The 27,770-nt window shown below is 47.1% G+C and overlaps 1 protein-coding gene across 4 annotated transcripts in view; it reads left to right on the top strand.

Moving 5' to 3' along the window:
• The first annotated feature begins 1,044 nt into the window (after positions 1 to 1,044).
• Positions 1,045 to 27,770, top strand: part of CLPB (caseinolytic mitochondrial matrix peptidase chaperone subunit B) — a 149,174-nt gene continuing 122,448 nt past the window's right edge. For 3 of the 4 annotated variants that reach the window (XM_050756156.1, XM_050756154.1, XM_050756155.1), the window contains exons 1-2: positions 1,055 to 1,657; positions 5,324 to 5,375. In XM_050756156.1, the coding sequence (XP_050612113.1) occupies positions 1,255 to 1,657; positions 5,324 to 5,375 (455 nt within the window). In that variant the 5' untranslated portion in view covers positions 1,055 to 1,254. Of the gene's footprint in view, positions 1,658 to 5,323; positions 5,376 to 27,770 lie in introns of all 4 variants that reach the window. The other variant, XM_050756153.1, reaches the window with a different exon arrangement.

Raw genomic sequence — 27,770 nt, 5'->3', positions numbered from 1 at the left:
GCTGGGATTACAGGCTTGAGCCACCGCGCCCGGCCGCTACCATTTCTTAAAGACCTACTGTGAGCCAGGGACAGTGTTAGGGGCTTCCTACATATTATCTTATTAATACGAGCAATCATCTTGAAGGTAGGAATTATCTTCAACAATAATGAGGAATTAACTACCAGAGAGGTAAAGGGAGTTTATCCAAGGTCACGCATGTAAATACAAGAGTCAAAATTAAAATCCACGTCTGCCTGAATGCCAAAGCTCATATACTCTCCCACACTAATAAGGTGAGAGTAATCCATTCACTGAAAAAAATATTTGAGTGCCTCGGGCCGGGCGCAGTGGCTCACGCCTGTAATTTCAGCACTTTGGGAGGCCAAGGCGAGCGGATCACGAGGTCAGGAGATCAAGATCATCCTGCCCAACATGATGAAACCCTGTGTCTACTAAAATACAAAAATTAGCTGGGCGTGGTGGCGAGCGCCCAGCTACTCGGGAGGCTTAGGCAGGAGAATCGCTTGAACCCAGGAGGCGGAGGCTACAGTGAGCCGAGATCGCGCCACTGCACTCCAGCCTGGCGACAGAGCGAGACTCCGTCTCAAAACAAAACAAACAAAATACATATATACTATATTGTGGGCCGGGCGCGGTGGCTCACGCCTCTAATTCCAGCACTTTGGGAAGCAGAGGCGGGCGGACAGCCTGAGATTAGGAGTTAAGAGACCAGCCTGGCCAACGTGGTGAAACTCCGTTTCCACTAAAAATACAAAAATTAACTGGGCGTGGTGGCGGGCGCCTGTAATCCCAGCTACTCCGGAGGCTGAGGTAGGAGAACTGCTTCAACACAGGAGACGAAGGTTGCAGTGAGCAGATATCGCGCCACCGCACTTCAGTCTGTGCGACAGAGCGAGACTCGTCTCAAAAAAAAAAAAATTGTGTCGTGTGCTTCAAGTAAACTAGGAAAGAAATCGTGGGATTCTAATCTTTAGCTCTAATCGCCACGCCCCTTCGCCCGAACTCTATTTCCCAACATGCCCCGGGTTCCTATAAGTCTGCAGTCATTGTGACGTAGTCCCACAGCCTTCTGGGAAGCGTATTTTATTTGTTCTCCAGCTGGGAAAAGGCTTAGGGCTGTGGACTACCCCTCCCGTGAGGTAGTGCGCAACTCCACCCTGTTCGCGGCGTCTTCGAACGCGCCGCGGCAGCCATGTTAGACGTGGCCAGCACAGGGGCCGGCACCGCGGGGTTATCGAAGCAGCTGTCACGATGCTGGGGTCCCTGGTGTTGAGGAGAAAAGCACTGGCGCCACGGCTACTCCTCCGGCTGCTCAGGTCCCCAACGCTCCGGGGCCATGAAGGTGCTTCCGGCCGGAATGTGACCACTGGGAGTCTCGGGGAGCCGCAGTGGCTGAGGGCAGCCGCCGGGGGGCGCCCTGGAACATCGCCGGCCTTGTTCTCCGGACGCGGGGCAGCCACCGGGGGGCGCCAGGGAGGACGCTTCGATACCAAATGCCTCGCGGCTGCCACTTGGGGACGCCTTCTTGGCCCCGAAGAAACACTTCCAGGACAGGACAGCTGGAACGGGGTCCCCAACAGGGCCGGACTGAGCATGTGGGCCCTGGCCACAGCGCTGGTTGTTCATTGCTACAGCAAGAGTCCGTCCAACAAGGGTGATTATGAGATCTGGATCTGAGGAAGGGAGAGGCGGGAAGATTGTCCTAACTTCGTATCTTAGAAGGGTGGGAGGTACATATAGGTTTAGATCTTTAGAGCCTAAGTCTTGGAGGGACTCAGACATCATCTGGTTACAGGGGCAGGGTGTTGCCCTAGAGACCTCATCACCTCAGAGTTGTATAATCTCCTATCATAGATCCGCCTCCCCTCTCTGGGCATGATTTTATCCATCTGTACAATGGGGATCTTGGACTAAACATCTAATATTACAGCATGGCCCCCTTATGTTTCTCATATTCTGCGTGGTCCAATTCCTCCTTCCTGAGATCTCCAGGAAACGGAAACTATGGGGTGTTTTAAGGGCAACTTCTAGATGGTTTAGAGAAGTTGCCAGACTGCCCCCCGCCAACCCCCATCACCAAACGTGCCAGAGTCAGGAAGAACCTGACTCGGTTTTAATGCCACCTTGACCTTTGTTTATTTATTTATTTATTTATTTTTGAGATGGAGTCTCTCTCTGTCGCCAGGCTGGAGTGCAGTGGCGCGATCTCGGCTCACTGCAACCTCTGCCTCCCGGGTTCAAGCTATTCTCCCGCCTCAGCCTCCCGAGTATCTGGGACTACAGGCGTGCGCCACCATGCCCAGCTAATTTTTGTGTTTTTAGCTGTTGGTCAGGATGGTCTCGATCTCTTGACCTCGTGATCCACCTGTCTCGGCCTGCTGAAGTGCTGGGATTACAGGTGTGAGCCACCGCTCCTGGCCAATTTATTTATATAGTGAAGGATAATTTCTTAACATTTTTACAGTACTGTTATTTTGATTCCTTTTGGAGTTAAGCGGCCTGAGTCTGTCAGTGTCAGGATTTTGCTATGTCTGGTCTCACATGCTGTTAGGTGATCTTGCCATGTGGGATAGTTGGTAGGAGAAGGAAGGTGGATTCCTGGAGGCCCAAGGGCAACTGCTGGGGGACTGGCTGATCCTGATTAGCATCTCATCTGGATCCATGAAGCTAAGCAGCAGCTGAGAGAGTGGACAGAGAGCCAGACCTATGACCTATGTGAATCCAGCCATTCAGGTTCTTAGTCATTCATCAAGAAGACAGACTGAGGCATGGTGTCCATAGATTCCGTGCACCCCAAGCTCTGAGAATTTGGAGCAAGAATGGGGGAGTGGGGAGTGCCTTGACTTCCATTCGTTTGATGTGGCCAGTTGTAAAGGAAGGACTTTGGTCTGGGAGAGACAACACTGGGGATCTTGTTTTGGTTCTGTGTCTAACTCTCATTGTGAATTTGGACTTTTGCGTCTCCTCAGTGGTTTTCTGTTTCCTCATCTACAAAATGAGGGTGTTGACATAGACGCTAAGGGCATCTAGCTTAGGCATGCTGTAATCCTGTAACTTCCAGCATTTTTGGGGGTACCCACTGTGCGTCTAGTTTTAGGCTAGGTGTGTGGGAAGTCCTAACTTAACACAAAATCAGTCAAGGGGCTAGTGCAGGCAGTTGGAATGTAGGGCTGGTGAGTGGTGCTGTGTGTTGTTGGGGGATCAGAGGGCCAGTAGGTCAGGAAAGCCTTCCTGAAGTGTTGGAGACCCCAGAGGATGGGAAATTCGAACTTGAGTTCTGAAGGATGAAGTAGAAATGAAAAGGAGAGTGACTTTGTGAGCCCCATGAGAGCAGGAAATGTATCTTCTCTTTTGTTTTTTCAGGTTATACCAGCAACTTTCCCTAATACCTAGACATCATTTGTCCATCACAGTGTCTGGAACTTAGTAGGTGCTCAGTAAATGTGTGAGACTTGGATTATATTCCATGCAAAGGCTTCAGGGAATGGAAATTAGAGTTTCAGGGCACCATGGTGTGAGCAGGGGCTTTCTGAGTGGCCAGCTTGGTTGGAAGATAAGGTCTTTGGAATGAGATGAGAGCAGATGGAGTGGGGCTTGGATGCCAGTCAGGGGTGGGGTGGGTGAGGGTGTTGGAATTTCTTCTGTAGGCAGTGAAGAGTCATGGAAGGTTCATGAGCAGGGAATGTTCTGAGTCCAGTGTATTTGGTGAGGTCTTGCCTAAGAAGTTCCTGGGGGTTCCAAACTGGACTTTGTGGCCTATGATCTCCAGCAAGAATACCAGGCTCTGTGTATAATAGATAATGGTCAAAGCCGTGACCAGTTCCTGCTGGAACTGACTTGCCAGCTACCCTGTCCCCTTGAATTAGAGTTTTGACCCTCAGTGCAGTGTGGTAGAAACTGAACCCCTTTAGAAGCAAGGAGGCCCTGGTTCTTAGCTCATTCCTCACTCTGTAACCTTGTAGAAGCCACATTTTTTTCTGCAGAGTGAGGGGAGAGTGGATACAGCCATCTCTAAGGAAGTCTTGATCTCCTCCCAGCTGGTGGCTGTCTGAGCCATGCTTGGGTATGTGCTTTGGGTACACTTGGTGAGGTAAGTAGAAATTACCTGTCACTGGAATCTAGGCCAGGAGGCATCAGTGTCTGAACCACAGGACTGGCTTTCATATGCATGATAAGGTATATCGTACAGATAAGGAAACTCAGGCTCAGGAGGTTAGATAAGTGTGCTAGGTCATACAGCAAATACGTGACAGAGCCGGGCTAGACCCCAGGTCTGACTGTCTCCAGATCCTGCTCTTTCACTCCACTCCAGTGCATTTGCTCATGGGTGAGTCTGTTGGCTGGACTGAGAGTTCCCTGAGTCAGGGCTGGCTATAAGTCCGTTCAGTGCCCAGCAGTGTAGCTCACAACGAGGCTGGGCACACAGGGTTCCATGTACCTGATATTGAGCTAGTTGTGCCTCTCCTGTTGACTTTTGAGTTTTTCTGAGTCAATCCAATTTTCTCTATGGCCACAAGGTGGTGGCAACAGCCTGCAGGCTGCCCAGACCAGGTCAGACTGACTTAGCTAGCATTGCTTTTCTTCTAGGCTTAGTGTTTCCTAATCAGAATCTCTGCTTTGGGTCTCCCTTTCCTGTGCTTAGCACTGTGGAGTTTGCAGACGTCTCAACCGTAATTTCATCTCCTTGACATCCTTGTGAAGCTGGCAGGGCATGGAGTTTTGTCTGTGTTTTGCAGTCAGGGAAGCTGTGGTTGAGAGGGAGAAGAGCTGTCGTGGTCACGTGGTGAGTAGTGGGAGTGGAATGGAGCCAGATCTCAAAGACTCCTAGTTGAGGCCTTCTGCATCCTCAGAGAGACCTGCACCCTGCTTGCTCCCCTCATTCTACCTTTCCCTTTGGGTTTATGACTTTTGACATCAAGATTCAGAACTGGGTTGAAGAACTAGGGTTGAGGGAGAAAGCGGACAAGGTCAGGGAATGGTTAGTAATAACTCTTACAGGAACATAAAACATACTATGCAGAGCTTCATAGATTATGAAGAGCACACTATTTACCATAGGCAAGACGTGGTGCTAGCAGTTGACATGCATTCCCTCTATGATGAGAAGAGTTAAGAGTTTGGGCTCTATAGTAGAAAGGTGTGGAAGTCAGGTTGTTAACAGTGGCCACCATGTGGGAAGGGAATGATTAGCTTTCTCATTATATATTGTGGCATCAGTTTGCTTGTTAAAGTACTGCTACTGTCTTAGTGGGCCCTCCATGCAGTCCCGAGGCAGGTGTGTCCTGGCCACGGATCTGACCAGTGCCCCTTTTCTCTTCAGATGCAGCCCTGTTGGAAGCTGCCCGTGCCAACAATGTGCAAGAAGTCACCAGGTGAGTTGAACCCCAGGCCTTGCTCTCCCTGACAGGAGACGCTGAGCAGGGCGAGCCTCTTCTTGTGTGATGACTTTTCTTTAGAGGAAATCCTCACCCTAAGCTGGGAACTGTCCCCTGTGACATCTCTGTAGTTACAGAGTCACCTGGGCTCCCTTGACCCAGATCACCCCTTAGATATTTTCGGTAGGGAGTCAGCTCCCAAACATCCCTGGATCCTTCAGCTATTTTTTATTTTTTATTTTATTTATTTATTTATTTTTTTTGAGACAGAGTCTCGCTGTGTCGCCCAGGCTGGAGTGCCGTGGCGCGATCTCGGCTCACTGCAAGCTCCACCTCCTGGGTTCATGCCATTCTCCCGCCTCAGCCTCCAAGTAGCTGGGACTACAGGCGCCCGCCACCACGCCCGGCTAGTTTTTTGTATTTTTAGTAGAGACGGGGTTTCACCATGTTAGCCAGGATGGTCTCGATCTCCTGACCTCGTGATCCACCCGCCTCGGCCTCCCAAAGTGCTGGGATTACAGGCTTGAGCCACCGCGCCCGGCCTTCCTTCAGCTATTTTGTTCTTCACTGGGTTGGTTTGGACTCCCCCCGACCCCCACATCCTGTGGGTTCTTCTCTGAATCTTCTGATTTGTTGTCATTTCCTTGGGGATGGCCACGTGTTACTGCTTGCTGACTGGATAGGTTGCAGGTGGGCATCTATGGAAGGGCTTGGGGATTTGGGACAGAGTTGGAAGAGACCATCTGCCAGAAGGTCTGGGGCTAGAAATGCCTGCCTTCAGAGCCAGGGGCCCATACCTGGCTCTGCCCAGGGACAGACTGCATTTCTGTAGCTTCACTGGCTCAGCTAGTCCCCAGTGACCACTGGGAGGTTGAATTTGAGGCTTATTATTCGGCAAGGGCAAGATTCAACTAGGCTCAACCCAGTGCCAGGTACAGGGCAGAGTCTGTGTCCAGGATGGATGCTCAGACTGGGGCCAGCATGGGGCATCAGTTACAGGGCTATTGGTTAAGGGCAGAGGTCTTATTCTTGTTGAAACTACTGGCCCCCACTGGGCCTAACCTTGGCCTCTCTTGGCCCTTTATATAGAACTAGGTGGCCACAGGACACCCCCCTTCCTTGCCATCATGTCCGCATGTTAGACAAGAAGTCAGGTCTTGGGGTGGCTATTTCCACACCCAGTGCTACAGGCCCTTAGTGTTCTTCCCCACTTCAGCTTCCTGAACATACAAGAAAATGTTGAAAAGCAGCCATGGCCCCACCAAGACTTACTGCTTTGATTCCCTTTCATTTTATCTGCAGCATTATTATTGATTCTCAAGAGTGCTTTTGAGTATTAATGTTCAAGCCTTAGTTTTTAATAAACCACTTTTGGAAGTATGGGCTGGGAGTTGTTTTGTAGCCAAATAAATATGATGGAGCAATAGTTTAATAAACATGCAATGATGCATCTTAAAAACCAAGCACAGATGTCATCCTGTTGTTATAAGAGCCATTCATAACTGCAGGCTGTGTGTGGCATCTTCATTCCTCGAGAAACAGATGTGCCTTGCTTCATTCTGCTGCAGTGCAAGGGAGTTACGAGTATGGAAACTGACCCTTGCTGACCCTGGAATCACCTGTTGGCTACTGCTGAGGGCTGCCAGGCTGCGGCTTTCCCCTTTTGGCGGTACATTTGCAGAGCAGCAATGTTGGGAATCCATTCTTCCATCCCCCAGGGGATGCCACTACCCTATTCCATTGAGCTGCCAAGCATTGATTATTTAGTTCTTTCAAATACATGTTTTTCTAATAGCAATTAAACACCCACCTCCAAAATACAGAAAGTAATTGAACTTAACAGTGTATGTGTGATTCAGACAATTTTTCTGAACAATTCATTCTCATGTGGATAGTGTCTGTGGGGGCTTTTCATGTGTATCCCCAGGCTGTAGCCTGCTTTTCTCCTGCCTCCTCTTGTCCCACCTCACTTGGTCAGGATGACCCTGTCAGAATCTCCCTTCACTCCACGTGAGGACATCAGAGATGAGCAAGGCACAGACCTGCCCTCAGCGCCCATCTCATACAAGACCACAGAGCTGGGAGCAAGCTGAGCAAAGGCGGGAAGCAGATGCTGGCTGGCTGCTGGGCCTGCAGAATATGTTGATCCTCCTGAGGTGGGATTTGTACAGAGTGTCAGGAAAGAGGGAAGGTTGTCTAAGAGAAGCTGGAATGTCCAAGGCCTGCCATGCCCAGGGTGAGGAGTTTTGAACTCTTACTCTATACACAGTGGGGAGACGTGGGAAGTTTTTGAGCAGGGGAATGACCCAGTTAAGGCTGACTTGCAGAGGAATGAAGGATGGACTGCATTGGGGAAAGGCTGAGAGCCGATCTGTTAGGAGGCTGCTTCTGTTTCAGTAAGACAGATTCAAGATGATGAAGGCCTGAAGGAGGCCTCCCCTTCCCCCAAAGCAGTTCTTGATTATGAAAGAATGAGTGGGCCTCTGCTGGGCACTGCAGGTGGGGGTAGAGGGAGCCTGACTATCCTTGCTAGAAGGAAACTTTCTGGAATTCCTACAGCAGGTCCTTATTCAGCCTTTCTGTACCCTAGACTCTGTACAGGTGGTTCCTGCTGCTCTTTATTTCTTACTCTGTGTCCTGGGCTCTTAGCTCTACCCAACAGACCTGCCTACAGCAGGATAGAATCCCATGCTCATTTTTTTCTTTTTTAAATTTACACATACAGTCATGCGTTGCTTAACAATAGGGACACATTCTGAGTAGTGCACTTTCATTACTGTGTGAACATCATAGAGTATACCCAAACCTAAATGGTAATAGCCCACCACACACCTAATCTATGTATGGTATAGCCTGTTGCTCCTGGGTTAGGAATCTGTATAGCACATTATTGTCCTGAATACTGTAGGCAATTCTAACACAATGGTAAGTATTTGTGTATCTAGACATATGTAAATACAGAAAAGGTAATTTGTTGCACTGTGATGTTGAGACAGTTACAGTGTCACAAGGGGATAGGAATTTTTCAGCTTCATTATAATCTTATAGGACCACATCCTAAATGCAGTCTATTGTTAACCAACACATCATTGTGTAGCGCATGACTGTAGGTTACATATGATTGGGTCACCGTGTATATGATTGGTATGGTCAATGATAGCAGTATTTAGAACAAAACTCAGACCTAGTAAATAATATTGTCCTTTACCCTTCTTCCCCACTTGACCTCTCTGGGGCTCTGTACTGTGCCTGTCTCTACTTGACCTCCCCCAGCTCCTGTCCTTAGCCCCAGAGTCTTGGGGAAGTTCTGGATAGTGAAGGGCAGAATCCTAAGGCTCTTCTGCTCCAAAGGGGGAGGTGCTCAATATTATTCTTCAAGGACACCCTGGAATCTTCAGTCCATGGGCCCTGGATGCGAGTCCTCCACACAGACGGCCCTCTGCCCTGTGTGTTCATTATCCTCTGCTTACACCTTTCAAAGCTCTAGTGCTGCTTTCCTTACAGAGCCTTCTTGGATTCCTCCCAGCTGGGTGTGATCTCATCTTCATTTGCCCCTTTCCCCCCACTTTCATCCTTAACCTTCCTTCTGGTCTGGGAGAGTACGAGGGTCATCTAGGAAGGGCCATGGCAGCTTGTCACAGGAGGGAGCTCCTTTTGTGGAAGAAAAGCTGGAGGTCAGGTTGGAGAAGTGGCGCTGAATGCCACTTGCCACACTGGTCTTTATAGGAAGAAGTCTGTGGACTGTATTTCATCTGAAACTGCTGGATTGTGTGCCTCCTGAAGGGCAGGGACAAGGTTGCGTTTTCTACCATCTTTTACCCTGTTCCACAGCCCAGTGGCACTTACTTGTTTTTTGTGACTCTCTTTGCTTTTTATTGACTTTTCAGTGTACCTGAAGTAAGCAGTCCAGAGTCTTACTTTCACACTCCCCTTGGCTGTATCAGAGGGAGGCCAGGTCTCTTCTCCTTCCTCCCTCCCTCCCTGCCTCCCTCCCTGTGTAACATCCATTTCCTCCCTTCTCCCGTGAGGCACTTAAGTTCATCCATCTCTGGCTCCTCAGAAGTGGAAGCCTGGCCTCCCACCTGTCAGCAGTGTGAGCAGGTGGTCCTGCTCCTGTGCTTATCCCAAACCTGAGCCTGAGGAACTGCTCACCCGAAACCCAGGGCACAAGGCAGACTGGAGGCACATCTGTCCAGGCTCAGGCCAAGCCCTGTGAGGAGTTGTCAGGACTGGGACTGGGAAAAGTGAGACCTCCTGTTCTCCCAGTGGAGATCACATTTCCTTCAGGACTAACTGGGTGAAAGACAACACCCCTACCCATCTCCCTTCTCCCGGCAGGGGGCTAGGCCTCTGCTGAGTGCTTCCCTCAGTTGTTTATCAGCCCAAGCTGTCTAATAAAGGAAGCCTGGTGAGATCAGTCTTGGGCCTCAGACTGCCTGCTCTTTTTCTCCAGGATTTATTTGTTCATTTGACAAAGAGCATCTGCCCTATCCTGAGTCCTCTGCTTGACACAGGGAACACTTGAGCAGGCATGATTCCTGCCCATTGTGACAGAGTCAGGGATAAGCTGTGGCAATAGGGTGGTCAATGCTGTGAGACAGGAAACTACAGGGGCTGTAGGAGACCAGAGGACAAACAGCCTGGGGGATCTGAGAAAGCCTTCTAGAGGAAATGACACCTGGTCATAGACTTAAAATATCAGTTGGGCTTTGTAAATAGAAGGGGAAGGCATTCCGGGCAAAAAGGGCAGCATATGTGGTAGCACGAGGCAAGGAGCAGCCTGGGGGGTGTGCGGGAGGGGAAGTCACTTGCTGTTCTGTGTTGCTGGATCGCAGTCTGAGGCCAGGAGGGACTGGAGATAGGTAGGGATCTGGTTGTGGAGAACATTGATTGACTCTCTGTTTGTCCCTCAGTCGCCCATCTGTCCAGCCTGTGCTTTGCGCCTAGCCCTGAGCTGAATTTGGAGGAGGAGGGTGGCAACAAAATGAGGAAGGAGAAACAGTCCCTGCCCTGGAGGAGCTCGTGTGCCCTCTGGTGAGGAAGAAGGACATGAGTCAAACATTGAGAGCCAGTGAAACAAGGGACAAATTACCTACCTTCCAACTAACATGAAAATGGTAATACCTAACCCCACAGAGTGGCAGAGCCATTGCTACTAATAACAAAATGATTAATTCATTCAGCCAATACTTATGAGTGCATATTCGGAACTAGGCATTGGGCTGAATGTGGCAGATAACAGTAATGAACAAGACTGGCGCAATCCCTGCCCTCTTGGCACAGTCCAACTAGGAGTCAGATGACTAATTATGCAACTATAATTATGTACTTCAAAGTGAAGTACAATTTGTCTTCTCAACAAATGGTGCTGGGTCGACTGGATATCGACATGCAAAAGAACACAGTTGGACCCTTATCTAATGCCATACATAAAAATGAACTCAAAGTGGTTCATGGACTTAAATGTAAGAGTAAAACTATAAAATTCTTAGAAGAAAACATAGGAGTAAATCTTTGTACCTTGGGTTGGGCAAAGCTTTCTTAGATGTGGCTCCAAAACACAAGCAATGAAAGAAAGAAAATTGGACTTTATCAAAATTAAAAACTTTCATGCTTCAAAGGGCACCATCAAGAAAGTGAAAAGACTCTCACAGAATGGGAGAATAATTTGCAAATCATGTATCTGATAAGGGACTTAGATCCAGAATACATAAAGAACTCTTAACAACTTAACAGTAAAAGGTAATTTAAAAATGGGCTGGCCATGATTGGCAGCTTGAGCAGGAGGATCACTTGAGGCCAGGAATTTGAGACCAACCTGGACAATGTAGCAAGACTCTGCCTCAAAGAGAAAAAAAAAAATTAGCCAGATGTGGTGGCATGTGCTTGTAGTCCTAGCTACTTGGGAGGCTGAGGTGGGAGCATCATTTGAGCCTGGGAGTTGGAGGTTATAGTGAACTGTGATTGCACCACTGCCCTCCAGCCTGTGCAACAGAGTGAGACCCTGTCTCTTAAAAAAAAAAAAAAAAAAAGGACAAAGTATTTGAATAGATGTTTCTTCAAAGAAAATATACAAATGACCAATAAGCAGTTGAAAACATGCTCAACCCTTATTAGGAAATTCACATCAAAACCTGATACCATTAGGATGGCTGTAATAAAAAAGACTAATAAGAGGAAGTTAAGTGTTGGTGAAGATGTGGAGACATTGGAACCCTCATAGACATTGGAACCCTCATACATTGCTGGTGGGCATGTGAAATGGTGTAGCCATTTTGGAAAACAGTTTGATAGTTCCTCAAAATGTTAAACAGGAGTTACCATAAGACCCAGCAAGTCCACTCTAGGAATATGCCCCCAGAGAAAGGAAAACATGAACACTCGTATACATGAGTGTTCATAGCAGCATTATTCATATTAGCCAAAAAGTGGAAATGTGAACCTAAAGGAAAAAACTAAGCAAAATTAGTAGAAAGAGTTTATTGGGGCCAAGTTTGGAGACTGCAACCCAGGAGTCTAGATTCAAGTTGCCATAAATATATGCTCCAGATTAGCAACAGTTGCAAGTGGGTTTTTAAAGGGAAAAACAAGAGGAACTTTCTTTGTTTTTGTTTTTGTTTTTGTTTTTTTGAGACAGAGTCTCGCTCAGCCGCCCAGGCTGGAGTGCAGTGGCGCGATCTCAGCTCACTACAAACTCTGCCTCCTGGGTTCACACCATTCTCCTGCCTCAGCCTCCCAAGTAGCTGGGACTACAGGCGCCCGCTGCCATGCCTGGCTAATTTTTTGCATGTTTAGTAGAGACAGGGTTTCACCGTGTTAGCCAGGATGGTCTCGATCTCCTAACCTCGTGATCCGCCCGCCTTGGCCTCCCAAAGTACTGAGATTACAGGCGTGAGCCACCACGCCCAGCCCTTTCTTTGTTTTTGAGACAGAATCTCAGTCTGTCACCCAGGCTGGAGTGCAGTGGCGTGATCTCAGCTCATTGCAACCTCCGCCTCCTGAGTTCAAGCGATTCTCGTACCTCAGCCTCCCGAGTAGCTGGAATTACAGGCACACGCCACCACACCTGGCTAAGTTTTGTGTATTTTTGTTTTTTTTAAGTAGAGATGGGGTTTCACCATGTTGGCCAGACTGATGTCGAACTCCTGACCTCAAGTGATCTGCCCACCTCGGCCTCCCAAAGTGCTGGGATTGGCCTGAGTCACCACGCAGCAGAGGCACTTTTTAAGTTGTTTACCAATAATTTACATTACAATAACATAAGCTATTGATGGGCTATACATTGTTCTTTGTATCACATATTCCAGGAACAACAGGAAAGTAATGGGTGAGGCAGCTAGTTAGGAAACTACAGGGGAGAAAAGAAAGAAGAAAATGGCTTTAAACAATTGCCCCCAAGCATGGGGCAGGGGTGTGGGGTCATGGCTGAGTCTTATACTCAGGTCTCTCTGGGCCTGATATATTTTGCATAAAAATATGATAGAACAGTACATCAGAATATTATTCATCAATTCAAAGGAGGTACTGATACATGCTACAACATGGATGAACCCTGAAAATATGCTAAGTGAAAGAAGCTAATCACCGAAGGCCACTGTCTTTGTCTGTTTGGGCTGCTATAACAGAATACCACAGGTTGGGTGGTTTATGAACAGCAGACATGTATTGCTCTCAGTTCTAGGGAACAAAGTCCTAGATCAAAACCTCTGTGTAAACGAGATTGAAGTGAACTCTTAAGGATGAAGAGAAAGGCGGAAGACGGTTCAGTTAGAGGGAATAGGAGGTGGAAGGTCTTGAGTCAAAGATGTGGAGAAATTGAGGAATTGAGAGAAGGCCAATAAGGCTGGACCCTAGAAAGCAAGGGGGAGAGTGGTGTCACATGAAGTTGGAGTTAAGCAGGGACCATACCACACTGGGTCTGTAGGCCATAGTAACAGTTTTTATTTTTGTCCTAAGAGCATGGGCAACCACTGAGGAATTTTCAGCCAGTATGTGTATGTGTGAGAAAGACTAACAGGTACACATTGTGACATGATACAGATCTGCAGTTTTAAAAGATCATTCTGGTTGTTTGGTAGAGAACAGATTGGTAGAGATCTGTGGTGGATGCTGGAAGACTGGTTGAAAAGCAGCTGGAGTAGTCCAGATGAGAGAAGATGTGACGTGGACTAAGATGTCAGCAGCAGAGGGAGAGGAAGTAAGCTCGATAGGACTTGGTGGCGGTTAGGACAGTGCCTGGCACAGTGCCTGCCACACAGTAAGTGTTCAATAAATGAATGAATAGAATTGGATGTGGCTGATTAGGGAGAAGAGGGTCTTAACGAATTTCAGTTTTCTGGCTCGATCATCTGTGTAGATGCTCTTACCATTCACTGAGATGTGGATCCCTGAGGAACGCTGGGTTTGGGGGGAAAGATTATGAGTTCAGTTTTAAACATGCTGAATTTAACATGCCAGTGGAAACGTCAATTAGGCAGTAGAACCTCTGGTTCCTTCTGACTTCCCGCTATATGTACCATGTTGCCTCTTAAATTATCATGTAGGAGATTATTTTGGTGTCCTGTTTTGATTTCTGGTTTTATGGCTTTAGAAAATAAATAACTTCATATTAGCCCAAGCTGGTTTACTAGACAGCTTTGGGGAAAAAAAATCTGATTTGGTTTACAGTTCAGGAAAAAAGAAAGGGTTGGGCTTTGATGAGGGGTAAACATATTTCTTCTAGCTTTGCATTGATGGCTTGGTTTGGTTCTTGTCCCTGGATGCCCCAGCTTGGGGCTTGAGGCACTTGCTGTCCATGTGCCAGGATTGAGGTGTCCAGAATGTGCTTAGCTACAACATAGGTAAATGTCCTGCACATTGATCCAGGGATTTCATCTAATTAACAAAACCCTGGCTGTTAAATACATTTGGCTGTCTCGGGGCCTCAGAGAGGCTGTCTGTTTATTGATTGTTGTATCATTTTGGCTGGATGGGAAGATATTAATACTGGCATCAGAGCAACCAAAACATCCAGCTCTCTTAATCAGGAAGTATGTAAATATCCTTGTGGCTTGCAGTGGATTGAAACAAAAGCTTTATCCTAGACCAAAGGTCAAGGCCTCAAGGGCATCACTCCTGTAATTTGATACTTACAGTGAGAGCTTCTGAAGATCCTCACACAGTTTTTTGAATGCTAGGGTATACACAGGTTTTTTTAATGCCTTTCCAGGATTTTGGAAAGGCAGCATAATGTTACAGAAAGAATGCAAGAGTTTTAGAATTAAAAGACCTCGTTTCTACTTTTGACATAGTTACTAACAAGCTATGTGACCATTAATAAGTCACTGAACTTCCCTATGTCTTAGCTTCCAAGTCTTGTTCATGGGGTCCCCACTGATAACTTTTAAATACAGTTCTCTAGTGTTCAGAGAAAACTGAGTCCTTCTGGAAGGGTCCAGATCACACACTGAAACCCTAGGCTTGCTCAAGTAGACCTTGTACCTGTCAAGCAGTTCTACAGAGTGGCCCAGGGCCTGGCTTCTTTTCTGGGGTATGTGGCTTGCTGTGGCTCTGATTGTTTGTTCCCGGGTGATGGAAGGCAATTGGGAAAGATTGGATTAGCAACTTCTCTGTAACTTCATGGGTAGGTGAGTTGTGGGAGCAGCTGGTCAACCGCCCAGAAGCCCTGCAGAGGCAGACAGTTGGCCATGAGCAGAGAACAGCCAGGGCCTAACGCAGTGGGCCTGGAGGGACAAGTCATGCCACTGAAAAGGAGCCCAGCCAGCCCTGTGTGGCCTTGGGCTAGTCTCTCAGTTTCCTCGGGGGCCTCCACTGTAAAATATCTTTGATATTACTTGTCTGATCACTCTCCCAGGATCTTGTGAGCATTTCAGGCAGGTGACTCCTTGTCTGGAAAATTCCTCATCCTTCGGTCATCACTGTCACATCTTCCTGAAAGCCTTCCCTGATCCCCCAGTGATACGGCTCTGATGAGTGGAGGGACACCAGGGCTCCTGTCTCATGTTGAATTAGATGAGACGACACGGACACACTTGGATTGGTTTTAAGGAGCGGAGAGTTTAATAGGCAAGAAGGGGCAAGAAGGAAGGGAGAAGGAAGAAGCTCCCCTGTACAGAGACAGCGGGAGGGAGTCTCCAAAGCCAGGAGAGGGAACCCCACCTGTCATGGATACCAGCCAGGTATATACAGAGGCTGGAGGAGGCGGTATCTGATTTGCATAGGGCTCAAGGGATTGGTTTGACTAGGCATGTCATTCATGTACCCCGCAAAAAAGCTGCCCTCCCACCCTAGCATTTTAATATGCAAGTGCAGGGCACCATGTCCTGAGTAGCTGGAATTACAGGCATGCGCCACCATGCCTGGCTAATTTTGTATTTTTAGTAGAGATGGGGTTTCTCCATGTTGGCCAGTCTGGTCCTGAACTCCCGACCTCAGGTGATCCACCTGCCTTGGCCTCCCAAAGTGCTGGGATTACAGGCGTGAGCCACTGTGCTCCGCCAGGTGGACCCAGTTTTTTTTAATGGACTTCATTTGCATATCAAAGGTTGCCAACCTAGCTCTAAGAACAGGGCTTTCCCAGAAACTTTTCTGGAGATGCTTTAAAAAATGAAAACTTCCCATGGACCTCTTTTCCTCTCTTATCTGCCTGAAATAATTTAAAAACTCCTACAACGCCAGTATCTGTGGATTCCCATAGCACTATGTACTATATAAGTACTGTGTAAGTGAGAGCACTTGGGATGGGTTATCTCTTTCCTTATCTCCCTCACAACATTGAGTTTTGGAGGGCAGCAGACCATTGTGGTGGTGTTTATCACTGTGCATGTAAATAGTTGCCAAATACTGAATATTATTGAAAGTTTGTTTTTTGTTTTTGTTTTTGTTTTTTGAGATGGAGTCTTGTTCTGTTGCCCAGGCTGGAGTGCAGTGGCACAATCTCGGCTCCCTGCAACCTCTGTCTCCCAGGTTCAAGCCATTCTCCTGCCTCAGCTTCCCTAGTAGCTGGGATTACAGATGACCACGACTGTGCCCAGCTAATTTTTGTGTTTTTAGTAGAGACGGGGTTTCACCATGTTGGCCAGGCTGGTCTCGAACTCCTGACCTCTTGATCCACCCACTTCGGCCTCTGAAAGTGCTGGGATTGCAGGCGTGAGCCACCATGCCCAGCCATTGAAAGCGTTTTGTGTTTCGTTTGTTTGTTTCTTTATTTCACTGAGACAAGAGCTCATCTTGTTGCACAAGCTGGTCTTGAACTCCTGGGCTCAAGCAATCCTCCTGCCTTGGCCTCCCAAAGTGCCAGGATTACAGATGTGAGCCACCACGCCTGGCTAAAAGTGTTCTGTAAATGATAAAAAGTTAAGCAAACTTTGTAGCTATTACAGTCATAATAAACGTGTAGACAGAGGACAAACAAAAATGAAGTAGTTCGATCATTTATTCATTAAACAAATAGTGCCTACTGTGTGTGGCACTGTGCTTGGTAGATCAGTAGTCAGTCAGACATGTACAGGACTTGCCTCATGGAGCTCAAAGCCTTGTCAGACATGAATCCTACAAATGCGAAATTACAATTAGTACAAATGCTGCAAAGGAAGGAGACAGAGAATCAGGAGAGCCAGTGACAGCCAGATTTCCCCTGGTCAGAGGAAGCTTGAGCTTGAAAGTGAAGGATAAGGAAGAGTTTGTCTAGGTGCAAAAGGGTGGGAAGAGCTCTCCTGGCACAAGGAACTTTTTTTTTTTTTTTGAGACGGAGTCTTGCACTGTTGCCCAGGCTGGAGTGTAATGGCGCAATCTCGGCTCACTGCAAGCTCTGCCTCCTGGGTTCATGCCATTCTCCTGCCTCAGCCTCCCAAGTAGCTGGGACTACAGGCGCCCACCATCTCGCCAGACTAATTTTTTTACTTTTAGTAGAGATGGGGTTTCACCGTGCTAGCCAGCATGGTCTCAATCTCCTGACCTCATGATCTGCCTGCCTAGGCCTCCCAAAGTGCTGGGATTACAGAAGTGAGCCACTGCGCCCAGCAAGGAACTTTTATTGACAAGAATCCTGCAGGAGGAAGAAGCAAGGCCACTGTGAAGGACTGAAAAAGGCCACTGGTACTCCAGCTAGAGGAAGGTGCCAGAAGCCTAGAATAAGCAGACCCTGCAGGGCATCAGAGGCCACATGAAGTAGCTTTGTCTTTTTTTTTTTTTTTTTTTTTTTTGAGATGGAGTCTCGCTCTGTCACCCAGGCTGGAGTGCAGTGGCGCGATCTCGGCTCACTGCAAACTCCGCCTCCCGGGTTCACGCCATTCTCCTGCCTCAGCCTCCCAAGTAGCTGGGACTACAGGCACCCGCCAACTCGCCTGGCTAATTTTTTGTATTTTTAGTAGAGATGGGATGTCACTGTATTAGCCAGGATGATCTCGATCTCCTCACCTTGTGATCTGCCCACCTCAGCCTCCCAAAGAGCTGAGATTACAGGCATGAGCCACTGCGCCTGGCCCTGGCTTTGTTTTTACAGCACTGGCAGCTGAGATGGGTTGAGAGGGGATCAATATGATCAGCAACCATTCTTATGACTGAGGAACATGAGGAACTGATGGGAGTACCTTCCTGCTTACATGTGTCAGGCAACATCTTGGGCATGGTCCTGCCCCTTGAGGGACCACAAAGCTGTAATCTCTCAGGGCCTAACAGCAGGGGCAATTGTCAGGCTCTGCCTCCCTACCATCATTTCTGTAGCCCAAGTGCTGTCTCTCCTCTGAAATCCTGGCTTAATCAAAATCATAACACAATTCATGTCAGCACAGCCAGAATCAATTGGAATTTTTCTCCCAAGGAATTTTCCTGGAAACTGAGGAACAGAGATAAATCCAAGAATGTTGAAAACGATCAAGCCAGTGATATTCACTTATGCTGCTTGCCTTGTAGTTCCTGTTCTGTCTCTGCCTTTTTGAAAAAACCTCAGAAAATTTCACTTTCTGAACTTTGAGCCTCTACTATGTCCTGCCTCCTTTATGTTCCTCTCCTTGTGATTCTGTCAATGGATGCAGATACAAGAGGATTTCCTTTTTTTTTTTTGGAGATGGAATCTCACTCTGCCGCCCAGAGCGGAGTGCTGCAGTGGTACAATCTTAACTCACTGCAACCTCTGTCTCCCGGGTTCAAGCGATTCTCCTGGCTCAGCCTCCAGAGTACCTGGGATTATAGGCGTGTGCCACCACACCTGGCTAATTTTTGTATTTTTAGTAGAGACAGGGTTTCGCCATGTTGGCCAGGCTAGTCTTGAACTCCTGACCTCGTGATCTTCCTGCCTCAGCCTGCCAAAGTGCTGGGTTTACAGGCATGAGCCACTGCACCTGGCCTTCAAGTGGATTTCTTATTATTAGCAGGACGCAATGGTGAGGACTTTGGAGTCTGACAAAACAAGGCTTGAATCCCAGCTGTGACCATTGGTTAGTTCTGTGACCTTGGACAAGTTGTCTAACCTCTCTAACCTTAGATTCTTCATCTGCAAAGTAGGGATGATAATTGACCTGCCTCACACCATTGCTGTGTCATATTTACTGATTCATCTCCTCGCTTTTCTCTCCAGTTGCTTCTTGTGTATTTCTCCTCACCTAGGCTGTGAGCCGTGTCACAGCAAGGTGTATGGCACTTCCTCCTGCCTTCACCATAGTAAGTCACACAAGGCTGGCTGGCACTCAGAAGGCACACAGTACAGATGGAGTCTGGCCCGTTGATTGATTGATTGATAGAAACCTTGTTTATTCTGCAAAGGCTAACCAGCAGGAGAGCACAGCCCTAGGCAGCAGCTGGGCAGGCTGACTGGTCTCCAGGATCCTCCATTCATGTGGATGGGAGGCTCAGGAAGGCTGCATAAGAATCCTCTTTGAGGCTGGGCTGAGGCTTCCATCTCAATGCCCTTTTGTTTAAGGGATAGCACCCAGGCCTCCTGCGAAGCCTGTGTGTTTGACCAGCCTTTGCAGATGGACAGTGTACTGGGGCGGGATGTAAAGCACAAACAATTGAGGGAGGCCCCTGGAATTCCCAGGGGCTCAGAGTCCAGCAGGGGTAGGGAGGGGCAGGATCCTTCCCAGGGCTCAGTCAAAACCCCTAGATGGGTCAGACAGGATCTCAGGCACTTTTGTCTCCAGCCTCATTTCCTTTCCAGTCTTCAGGTCCCCACTTTAGCTTCTCTGATGGTCAACATCCAGCCCTCTTTGGGTGCCTCTAGGTATGAGGCACTCTCCGCCTCCTGAACAATAGGCAAATTCTGATTGAATATACATTCATTCTTTTTTCTTTTGAGGTATAATTCACATACCATAAAATTCAACCTTTAAAAATATATAATTTAGTGGATTTTAGAACATTTATAAGATTGTACAACCAGTACCACTAATTCCAGAATTTCTAGAATGTTTTACCACTCTCCCACTCCATCTCAGACCCCCAGAAAACTCTGGTTCCAATAGTAGTTACTCCCCATTCTCCTCTCCCCCTAGACATTGCAACCACTAATCTGCTTTCTGTTTCTGGATTTGCCTGTTCTGAACATTTCATATAAATGGAATTATACAATATGTGGCCTTTTGTGTCTGGCTTCTTTCACTGAGCATAATGTTTTCAAGGTTCATCTGTTGTAGCATATATCAGTACGTTATTCCTTTTCGTGGCTGAATAATATTCCCTGTATGGGTGTACTACATTTTATGGATGTATATCCATACAGGATGTCATTTATCAGTTGATGGACATTTGTGTTTCCACTTTTTGGCTATTATGAATAAGGCTGCTATGAACATTCATGTACAGATTTCTATGTGAATGTATGTTTTCATTTCTCTTCAGTATATACCTAGGAGTGGAATTGCTGGGCCATAGGATAACTGTACATTTAATATTTTGAGGAACTGCCAAACCGTTTTCCAGGATGGCTTCACCATTTTACATTCTCAAAAGCAATGTGTGAGCGTTCTACCTTTTCCACATCCTCACCAACAATTGTCGTCATCACTTACAGCCAACCTAGTGTGTGTGGAGTGGTATCTCATTGTGGTTTTGATTTGCATTTCCCTGCTGGCTAATGATGTGAGCATCTTTCTGTGTGCTTATTGGCCATTTCTGTATCTTCTTTGGCATTTATTAATTCTTTTTTCTTTTTTTTTTGAGACGGAGTGTTGCTCTGTCACCCAGTCTGGAATGCAGTGGCGCAATCTTGGCTCACTCCAGCCTCTGCCTCCAGGGTTCAAGTGTTTCTTTTGCCTCAGCCTCCCGAGTAGCTGGGATTACAGGCATGTGCCATCATCCCTGGCTAATTTTTGTATTTTTTTTTTTTTTGAGACGGAGTCTCGCTCTGTCACCCAGGCTGGAGTGCAGTGGCATGATCTTGGCTTACTGCAAGCTCCGCCTCCTGGGTTCACGCCATTCTCCCGCCTCAGCTTCCCGAGTAGCTGGGACTACAGGCACCCACCACCACACCCGGCTAATTTTTTGTATTTTTAGTAGAGACGGGGTTTCACTGTGTTAGCCAGGATGGCCTTGATCTCCTGACCTCATGATCCGCCCGCCTTGGCCTCCCAAAGTGCTAGGATTACAGGCGTGAGCCACCACGCCCGGCCAATTTTTGTATTTTTAGTAGAGATGGGGTTTCACTGTGTTGGCCAGGCTGGTCTCAAACTCCTGACCTCAGGTAATCTGCTTGCCTCGGCCTCCCAAGTGCTGAGATTACAGGTGTGAGTCACTGTGCCCGGCCATTCTTTGGCATTTATTCATTTTTTTTTTTTTTTTTTTTTTTTTTTTTTTTTGAGACGGAGTCTCGCTCTGTCGCCCAGGCTGGAGTGCAGTGGCCGGATCTCAGCTCACTGCAAGCTCCGCCTCCCGGGTTCGGGCCATTCTCCTGTCTCAGCCTCCTGAGTAGCTGGGACTACAGGCGCCCGCCACCTTGCCCGGCTAGTTTTTTGTATTTTTTAGTAGAGACGAGGTTTCACCGTGTTAGCCAGGATGGTCTCGATCTCCTGACCTAGTGATCCGCCCGTCTCGGCCTCCCAAAGTGCTGGGATTACAGGCTTGAGCCACCGTGCCCGGCCAGCATTTATTCATTCTTAAGGCCTGTTATGAGCAATGTCTTATTAGGCATTGAGGAGGAGAAAAATGTATCATGATGACCTCTGTCTTTCAAGGAACTTGCGGTCTGGTAAGAAAATTGTAATTAGTACAGGTGAAAAGTTACAGCTTCACAGACAGGGTGTCCTTTAGTTTGAGTCTAGAGATAGGTAGTATTTGTATACAAGGAGCTTTGTGGAAAGACTTTCTGGGCAGTTGGAGTAATGTAAGTAAAGACAATTTGTAATTAGTAGTAGACAACAGTTTTATCTTCTGATTAGCCCTGAAGTAATAGTGTGAAAGCACCTGGCATAGCACTTGGCACATGACGGGCTGTCATGTGTTAGCTCCCTTTGCAACTCACCTCATTTGGTCCCAGCTCTGTTTTCTAGGACTACATGGCTTCCTTTTCCTGTTCCAGATTTTAAACTCTTAGGAGACAGAGCTCCAAGCTGTATGAGCATTGGTTCACTAAACTGTGGTTTCAAGTCTCCTCCTCGTCTTAGTCATTTTAAAATGAAACAGCCACAAAGTTTTGGTGCCCCTCTGAATTCCAGTGTGGCATGACCATTATTGTGAGGAGCAGGGCAATCATCCCCTTTGTCAAAGATTTTATGCTTCTATTGATATGGCCCGACCTTGCATTGGCTTTCTTGGCAGCTGCATTATACTCCTAGGTTCTGTTAAGCTTGTAATCAGCCCAGCCTTCTGAGATCCATGACTTTTTATGTCCTGTAACCTTTTGATTGGATTTGTTTGCAGAGCTTATTTTAACCTAAAGATAAGGACACTTTAAGGCTTTGTATTTGCTTGTGAATATGTAATATTTGAAATGTGAATATATACTATGTGATGGTAGGGTGGTATGGAGACTACCAGAAAGAAGAAAGGATAGGCTTGGACCGTTCTCAGCATGAGACTAGAAGGGAACTAGAACTTCCAAGAGAGAAGATTCTAGGAAACAGGACTAATCAGAAAGTATCTTCATCCCTCAAGTAAACTGCTTTCCACTTAAGGCTTTTCCTTATTTTCTGTCAGGTGATTGGTCCCATCAGACAACTGTGGTGTGCTGACACATGCTAAATGTGGGAAAGAAGGGAAGAATTGGGCATATGAGCCCTGGAAGACAGTGTGGCTCCATAGAGTTTGGGCTCCATTCCCAGATGCTACTTACTAGCCTTGTAATCGTTTTTGTTTGTTTGTTTGTTTGTTTTTTTGAGACGGAGTTTCGCTCTGTCGCCAGGCTGGAGTGCAGTGGTGCAATCTCGGCTCACTGCAACCTCCACCTCCAGGGTTCAAGTGATTCTCCTGCCTCAGCATCCTGAGTAGCTGGGATTACAGGCACGTGCCACCACACCTGGCTAACTTTTGTATTTTTAGTAGAGAAAGGGTTTCATCATGTTGGTCAGGCTGGTCTTCAACCCGTGACCTTGTGATCCACCCTCCTTGGCCTCCCAGAGTGCTGGGATTACAGGCGTGAGCCACCGCGCCCAACCTGGCCTTGTAATCTTAACCAGTCATTTACCCTTTGTAAGACTTGGGCTTCTTTCAGAGGATCAAATGAGATCATAAATGTCAAGTATCTCTTGCGTAGTAGGCAGCTCAAGAAATGTGAGCTCTTTTGAACTCCACCATTAAAGAGCTTTGCAAAACAGTGAATTGTGCTCCCTGAGCCTGTATAAATATCTCTGGGCACCTGTGATACTTACCACACTTGTTTCATTTTCTCTCCTCCAGCTCAGAGTAAGAGCTCCTTGTGGGCAAGATTCATGTCTGATTCATTTCAGTGTCTGTCAATGCCCAGCACAGAGGCTGGCTTGGAGATGTAACTTTAGTTTTGTTGAATGAGTAAAGGCCACACCTTTGCCCGAAGAGGCCAGGTTTTATGATTGGCTTTTCATTGTCTCTTTTTTACTGGAAATTTTGTAGGATTCCTGAACTTCACAAAAGGTGGCTCAAGTACCAACACTGTTTGAGAAGTCTGAGCCACTTTTGTGTCTCACTGCTGTAGTGTGACAGGTTTCCTGGCAGCCAGCCAGGAGGCCTGCTGTGGGGCCAGTAGGTGGCGCCTATGACTCTTTCCCACACCTTAGGTCCTGCACAGGCCTTTGCTTCTCACCACAGCAGCTGCTGACTCTCTGAGAAATGCATATATTAATAGCTCTGAGCAGGGGTACCCAGATGAAGGTGCCTTGGGCCGCTCCCTCCTGTTTATGGCCTTGTATTGTTGGATTTTCGTGTGTCATGCAGTCTCAGCCTTGGCACACACTGCCTGGGGAAGCCAAGATGTTTGCCATAGAGGATCCCAGGAGGTCACTATGGAAATGTGTGCCTCTGGCCCATCCTTTCTGGCATACTCTGCCTCTAGGAAGTCATCCCTGTGGCTCGCTTGCTCTGAACTGTACTCTCATGGCACCTTCCTCTAGGTTGCTTGCTGGTATGTTAGCTGTTTGCCCAGTGCGTAGCTCTCCAGTGAATGCTTGGAAGGCAAGGATACCACAGAATTCATCACAGTATCCTGAGTGCCCTGCTCAGAGTCCTGTAATAATCAGTCCTCAGGAAGAGTTTATGGAATGAATGGATGCATAATAAGTACTACCTCAAAAATTGTTATCCACATTGAAGGGTATTCTGCAAACAAACTAGCCTTACTCTGCAAAAAATGTCAATATCATGAAAATCAAAGAAAGGTTGAGGAACTATCCTAGATGAAATTGAAACATATGCAGTGTTTGGCCCTGATATTGATCCTGGCTTGCATCTGGATCACAGGGGGAGATTGCTGTAATGAATATTGGGATAATTGAAGAAATTTGAATATGGGCTGTATATTAGATTAAAATAGTATATCAATGTTAAATGTTCTGAATTTTCTCTTCATTAGTGGTTCTGTAAGAGAATGCTCTGGTACTAGGTACCAGGTGCATGTACCAATACATCTGGTACATGCTCAATGAAGTATTTGGGGGTAAAGGGGCATAGTATCTGAAATTCTCACATGGTCTAGCAAAAAAACAGAAAAGGAATAGAAAAGCAAATGAAGCAAATGTAAACAGGATATGAGTGAAGGCTGTTTATTTATTTATTTTTTGAGATGGAGTTTCGCTTTTTTTGCCCAGGCTCGAGTGCAGTGGCACAATCTCGGCTCACGGCAACCTCCGCCTCCCAGGTTCAAGCGATTCTCCTGCCTCAGCCTCCTGAGTAGCTGGGATTACAAGCATGCACTACCACACCCGGCTAATTTTGTATTTTTTAGTAGAGACAGAGTTTCTCCATGTTGGTCAGGCTGGTCTCGAACTCCCGACCTCAGGTGATCCGCCTGCCTTGGCCTCCCAAAGTGCTGGGATTACAGGCCTGAGCCACCGCACCTGGCATGAAGGCTGTTTGAAGGGGTGTGTGTGTGTGTGTGTGTGTGTGTGTGTGTGTGTGAGATTTTTTGTAACTGTTCTATTAGTTTGAAATTATTTCAAAATAAAAAGTTAAAAAATAATCTAAGCACTTTAATGTGTGCCAAGTTTCTGTAAGAGGATGGGACAAAGAATGATCACCCAGTGCTGCCCTTTATTCAGTTGATCCAGCAGGTATTCGTTGAGGCTGTGGTTCAGCTCCTCCACTGTGGGCCTCAACAAACAGAACAATTGTCATAATAGCAACTAAGATTTGGAAAATGTACGTGCCCTCACAAACATTATCTCCTTTGGTCATCTCAGCACCCGTGTTAGATAGGGCTGGCAGGCTGATAGAGTAAGATGACTGAGGTTCAGAGACGGTAGTGGGGTCTGCCCACAGTCACACAGGCTGGAAGAGACAGACAGAGGCAGGCTCATATATAGGTCAGTTTTTTCCAAAGGGGATGCTTTCTAGGCCTCCCTATCTGTGTGTGTAAAAGGAAGATTTGGACTGATTAATCTCTGCAGATCATTCTTTTAAGTTCAGAAATTTTAAAGTTTTCTGTGATAGGAAATAGCCAGTTATGAAACATGCAGACACATTCCACAGTACACTTGCATTTGTGGTAGGTACTGCATACCTGCCAACCTCTCCCCTCCCTCACTGCCTTCACTCCCTTGGGGTTCTCCAGGCAAGACAGAATGCTCCGTGGGCCATCTCACTGGGAGTGAGAGCATCTGGAGAGCTTCTTTGCGGAAGGGTCCCCAGCTAGGTCTTGGAGAAGGGTTCTCAGTTCAAGTAGCAAATGCAGAAGTTGCTGGAGAGGCCTTGCCTATGGAGTTGAAGCACCAAGACCCTGCCTGAAGTCTGCTGTCTCAGGCTGGGGGTCTATGAGCAGCCTTTGCTCCCTTGCCCTGCCCCTCCCAGCCCTGGCTGGCAGGGTAGATAAGGCACAGATGGAGGCTGCCTGGGGATTCTGGCCCCAGGCACCTTGCCTCTGCTCAGACAGCAGGGCCTGGTGCTGTTATTACTGTAAACAGGGCCTTCTGTGAGGCTCCATCCAGGGCCCTGTTGCCCAGATAGCAATCATGATTGGGTCTGCATGGCTCAGTGCTTCCAGGCCTCTGATGCAGGTGGGATAGGGCTCCCTACCCTTCAGCCCGTCCCCAGCTGCAGCTGAGGGCTGGTTCATGTGAAGGATCCGGAAATCAGTTGGAACAATGCATCATTGAAGTTCAGTGGCCGCTTTGTATTGATTGGTCCTAAAGAAAGAGGAAGAAAAATCAAGTGGTACCTCCCTCCCCTGAGTGGAAGAGCTAGTTAGCCAGAATAACTCAAAACTGCCCCTGTGTCCCTTTCTGGGACTCTTTTCCTCCCTCCTACAAACAGAGCCTGGGGAGTTGTCTTTTCTTTGGAAGTTTTGCTGAGTGCTGTGTCTGCTAGGAGACTACTCAATTTTCATTTTGATGCCGCACATATTTAGAATCATAACATTATAGAGCTGGTAGGGACTTCAGAAATAATTTCATTCAGTTTCCTTCTTTTACTGCAGATAAAAGAGAAGGACCACAAAGACATTTATTGTGGTCACATAGCTAGCAAGTGATAGAGCCATGACTGGAATTTGTGACCTCTAGCCCCTAGGCCTATATCCACAAATGTCCTCAGCCCTGAGACTGAGAAGCTGTACCCACACTCTCCTACATATACATAGAAGCCTGAGTTCTTTGAAAAGGACAAGCGTACAGTTATAAAACAGGTAACTTCCAGCACCAGACAGAAGTATTGGAGAGAAGTTAATGTAGGTAAGTGCTGTAAGACATTCATTCATTCAGACCCTGAGCTTTGTGGTGTGCCAACTGCTATGGCAGGCACCTGGACAGAGAGATGAAGACAAGTTCTTGTTTCTAGAAGGACATGCTGCCTACTGGGGAAGTTAGACCTGTGGATAGTATGATAACTACATTGATACAGGCTAGCACAGGGGATTGTGGTGGCAACAAGGCCATCTGAGGGAAGGCTTCTCAAAAGAAAGTATAGGATTTTTTTTTTTCCTAATAAAGTTTTATTTTAAAGAAGAGTAATAGTATGGTCATTGTTATAAAAACAACACAACTTCAAACAATACAGAGGCATTCACAGCAGAAAGAGAAAGCTTGACTGCTTCATCGCCTCTTCCCCAATCAGTGATAATAGCTGTTACCTCTTTGGTCTTTAGCCTGCTGGACTCTCCATGATCACTGGTGGATGGGAGCAGGCTATGTTTTTCCTGACCGATTTGTCTTTCTCCTGTGGTAATCTTCAGCTCTTGGGCTAGGGAACCTTCCCTCTCCTACCGCTGCCCTTGCCTGGGAATTTTAGACAGTTCATTTATCTATCCTCCAGTAATTTTGAGCACTTATTATGTTCCAACTTCTGTGTATACCTTTTCATGTGTCATCCTAGTTCTCTGTCATTTCTTTAAAATCAAGTGAACACGAATTGGAAAGTGATAAGAATAGCATAAGCTCTTCTTATGCTATTTTCCACAGTGCTTTATTGCATCCCAAGTATTTTTACATATTTTGTTTCACTGTCTCTTCATAGCACCCCTATGTGACATTTATAGTAGGGTTCGTGAGGTGCTCTCCATTTTTTTTAACAGATGCAGAAACAGGCTTAGAGAGCAGGAGCTATCATGTAAATGAAGGAAGCAGTTGAGATTCAGAGAGGCTAAGTCACTCATTCATCCACCACTCCTCACCTAGTAAGTAACAGAGCCTGAATTTTTTTGTGTGGTTTTTTTTTTTGTTGTTGTTGTTGTTGTTGTTGTTGTTGTTGAGCTGGAATTTCGCTCTTGTTGCCCAGGCTGGAGTACAGTGGCGTGATCTCGGCTTACTGCAGCCTCCGCCTCCCAGGCTCAAGCGATTCTCC

This window comes from Macaca thibetana, chromosome 14, assembly GCF_024542745.1.
Source record: "Macaca thibetana thibetana isolate TM-01 chromosome 14, ASM2454274v1, whole genome shotgun sequence".
In the NCBI taxonomy this organism is placed as follows: Eukaryota; Metazoa; Chordata; class Mammalia; order Primates; family Cercopithecidae; genus Macaca; species Macaca thibetana.
The sequence above is the reverse complement of the archived record's forward strand: the minus strand, read 5'-3'. Positions and strand labels throughout refer to the sequence as shown.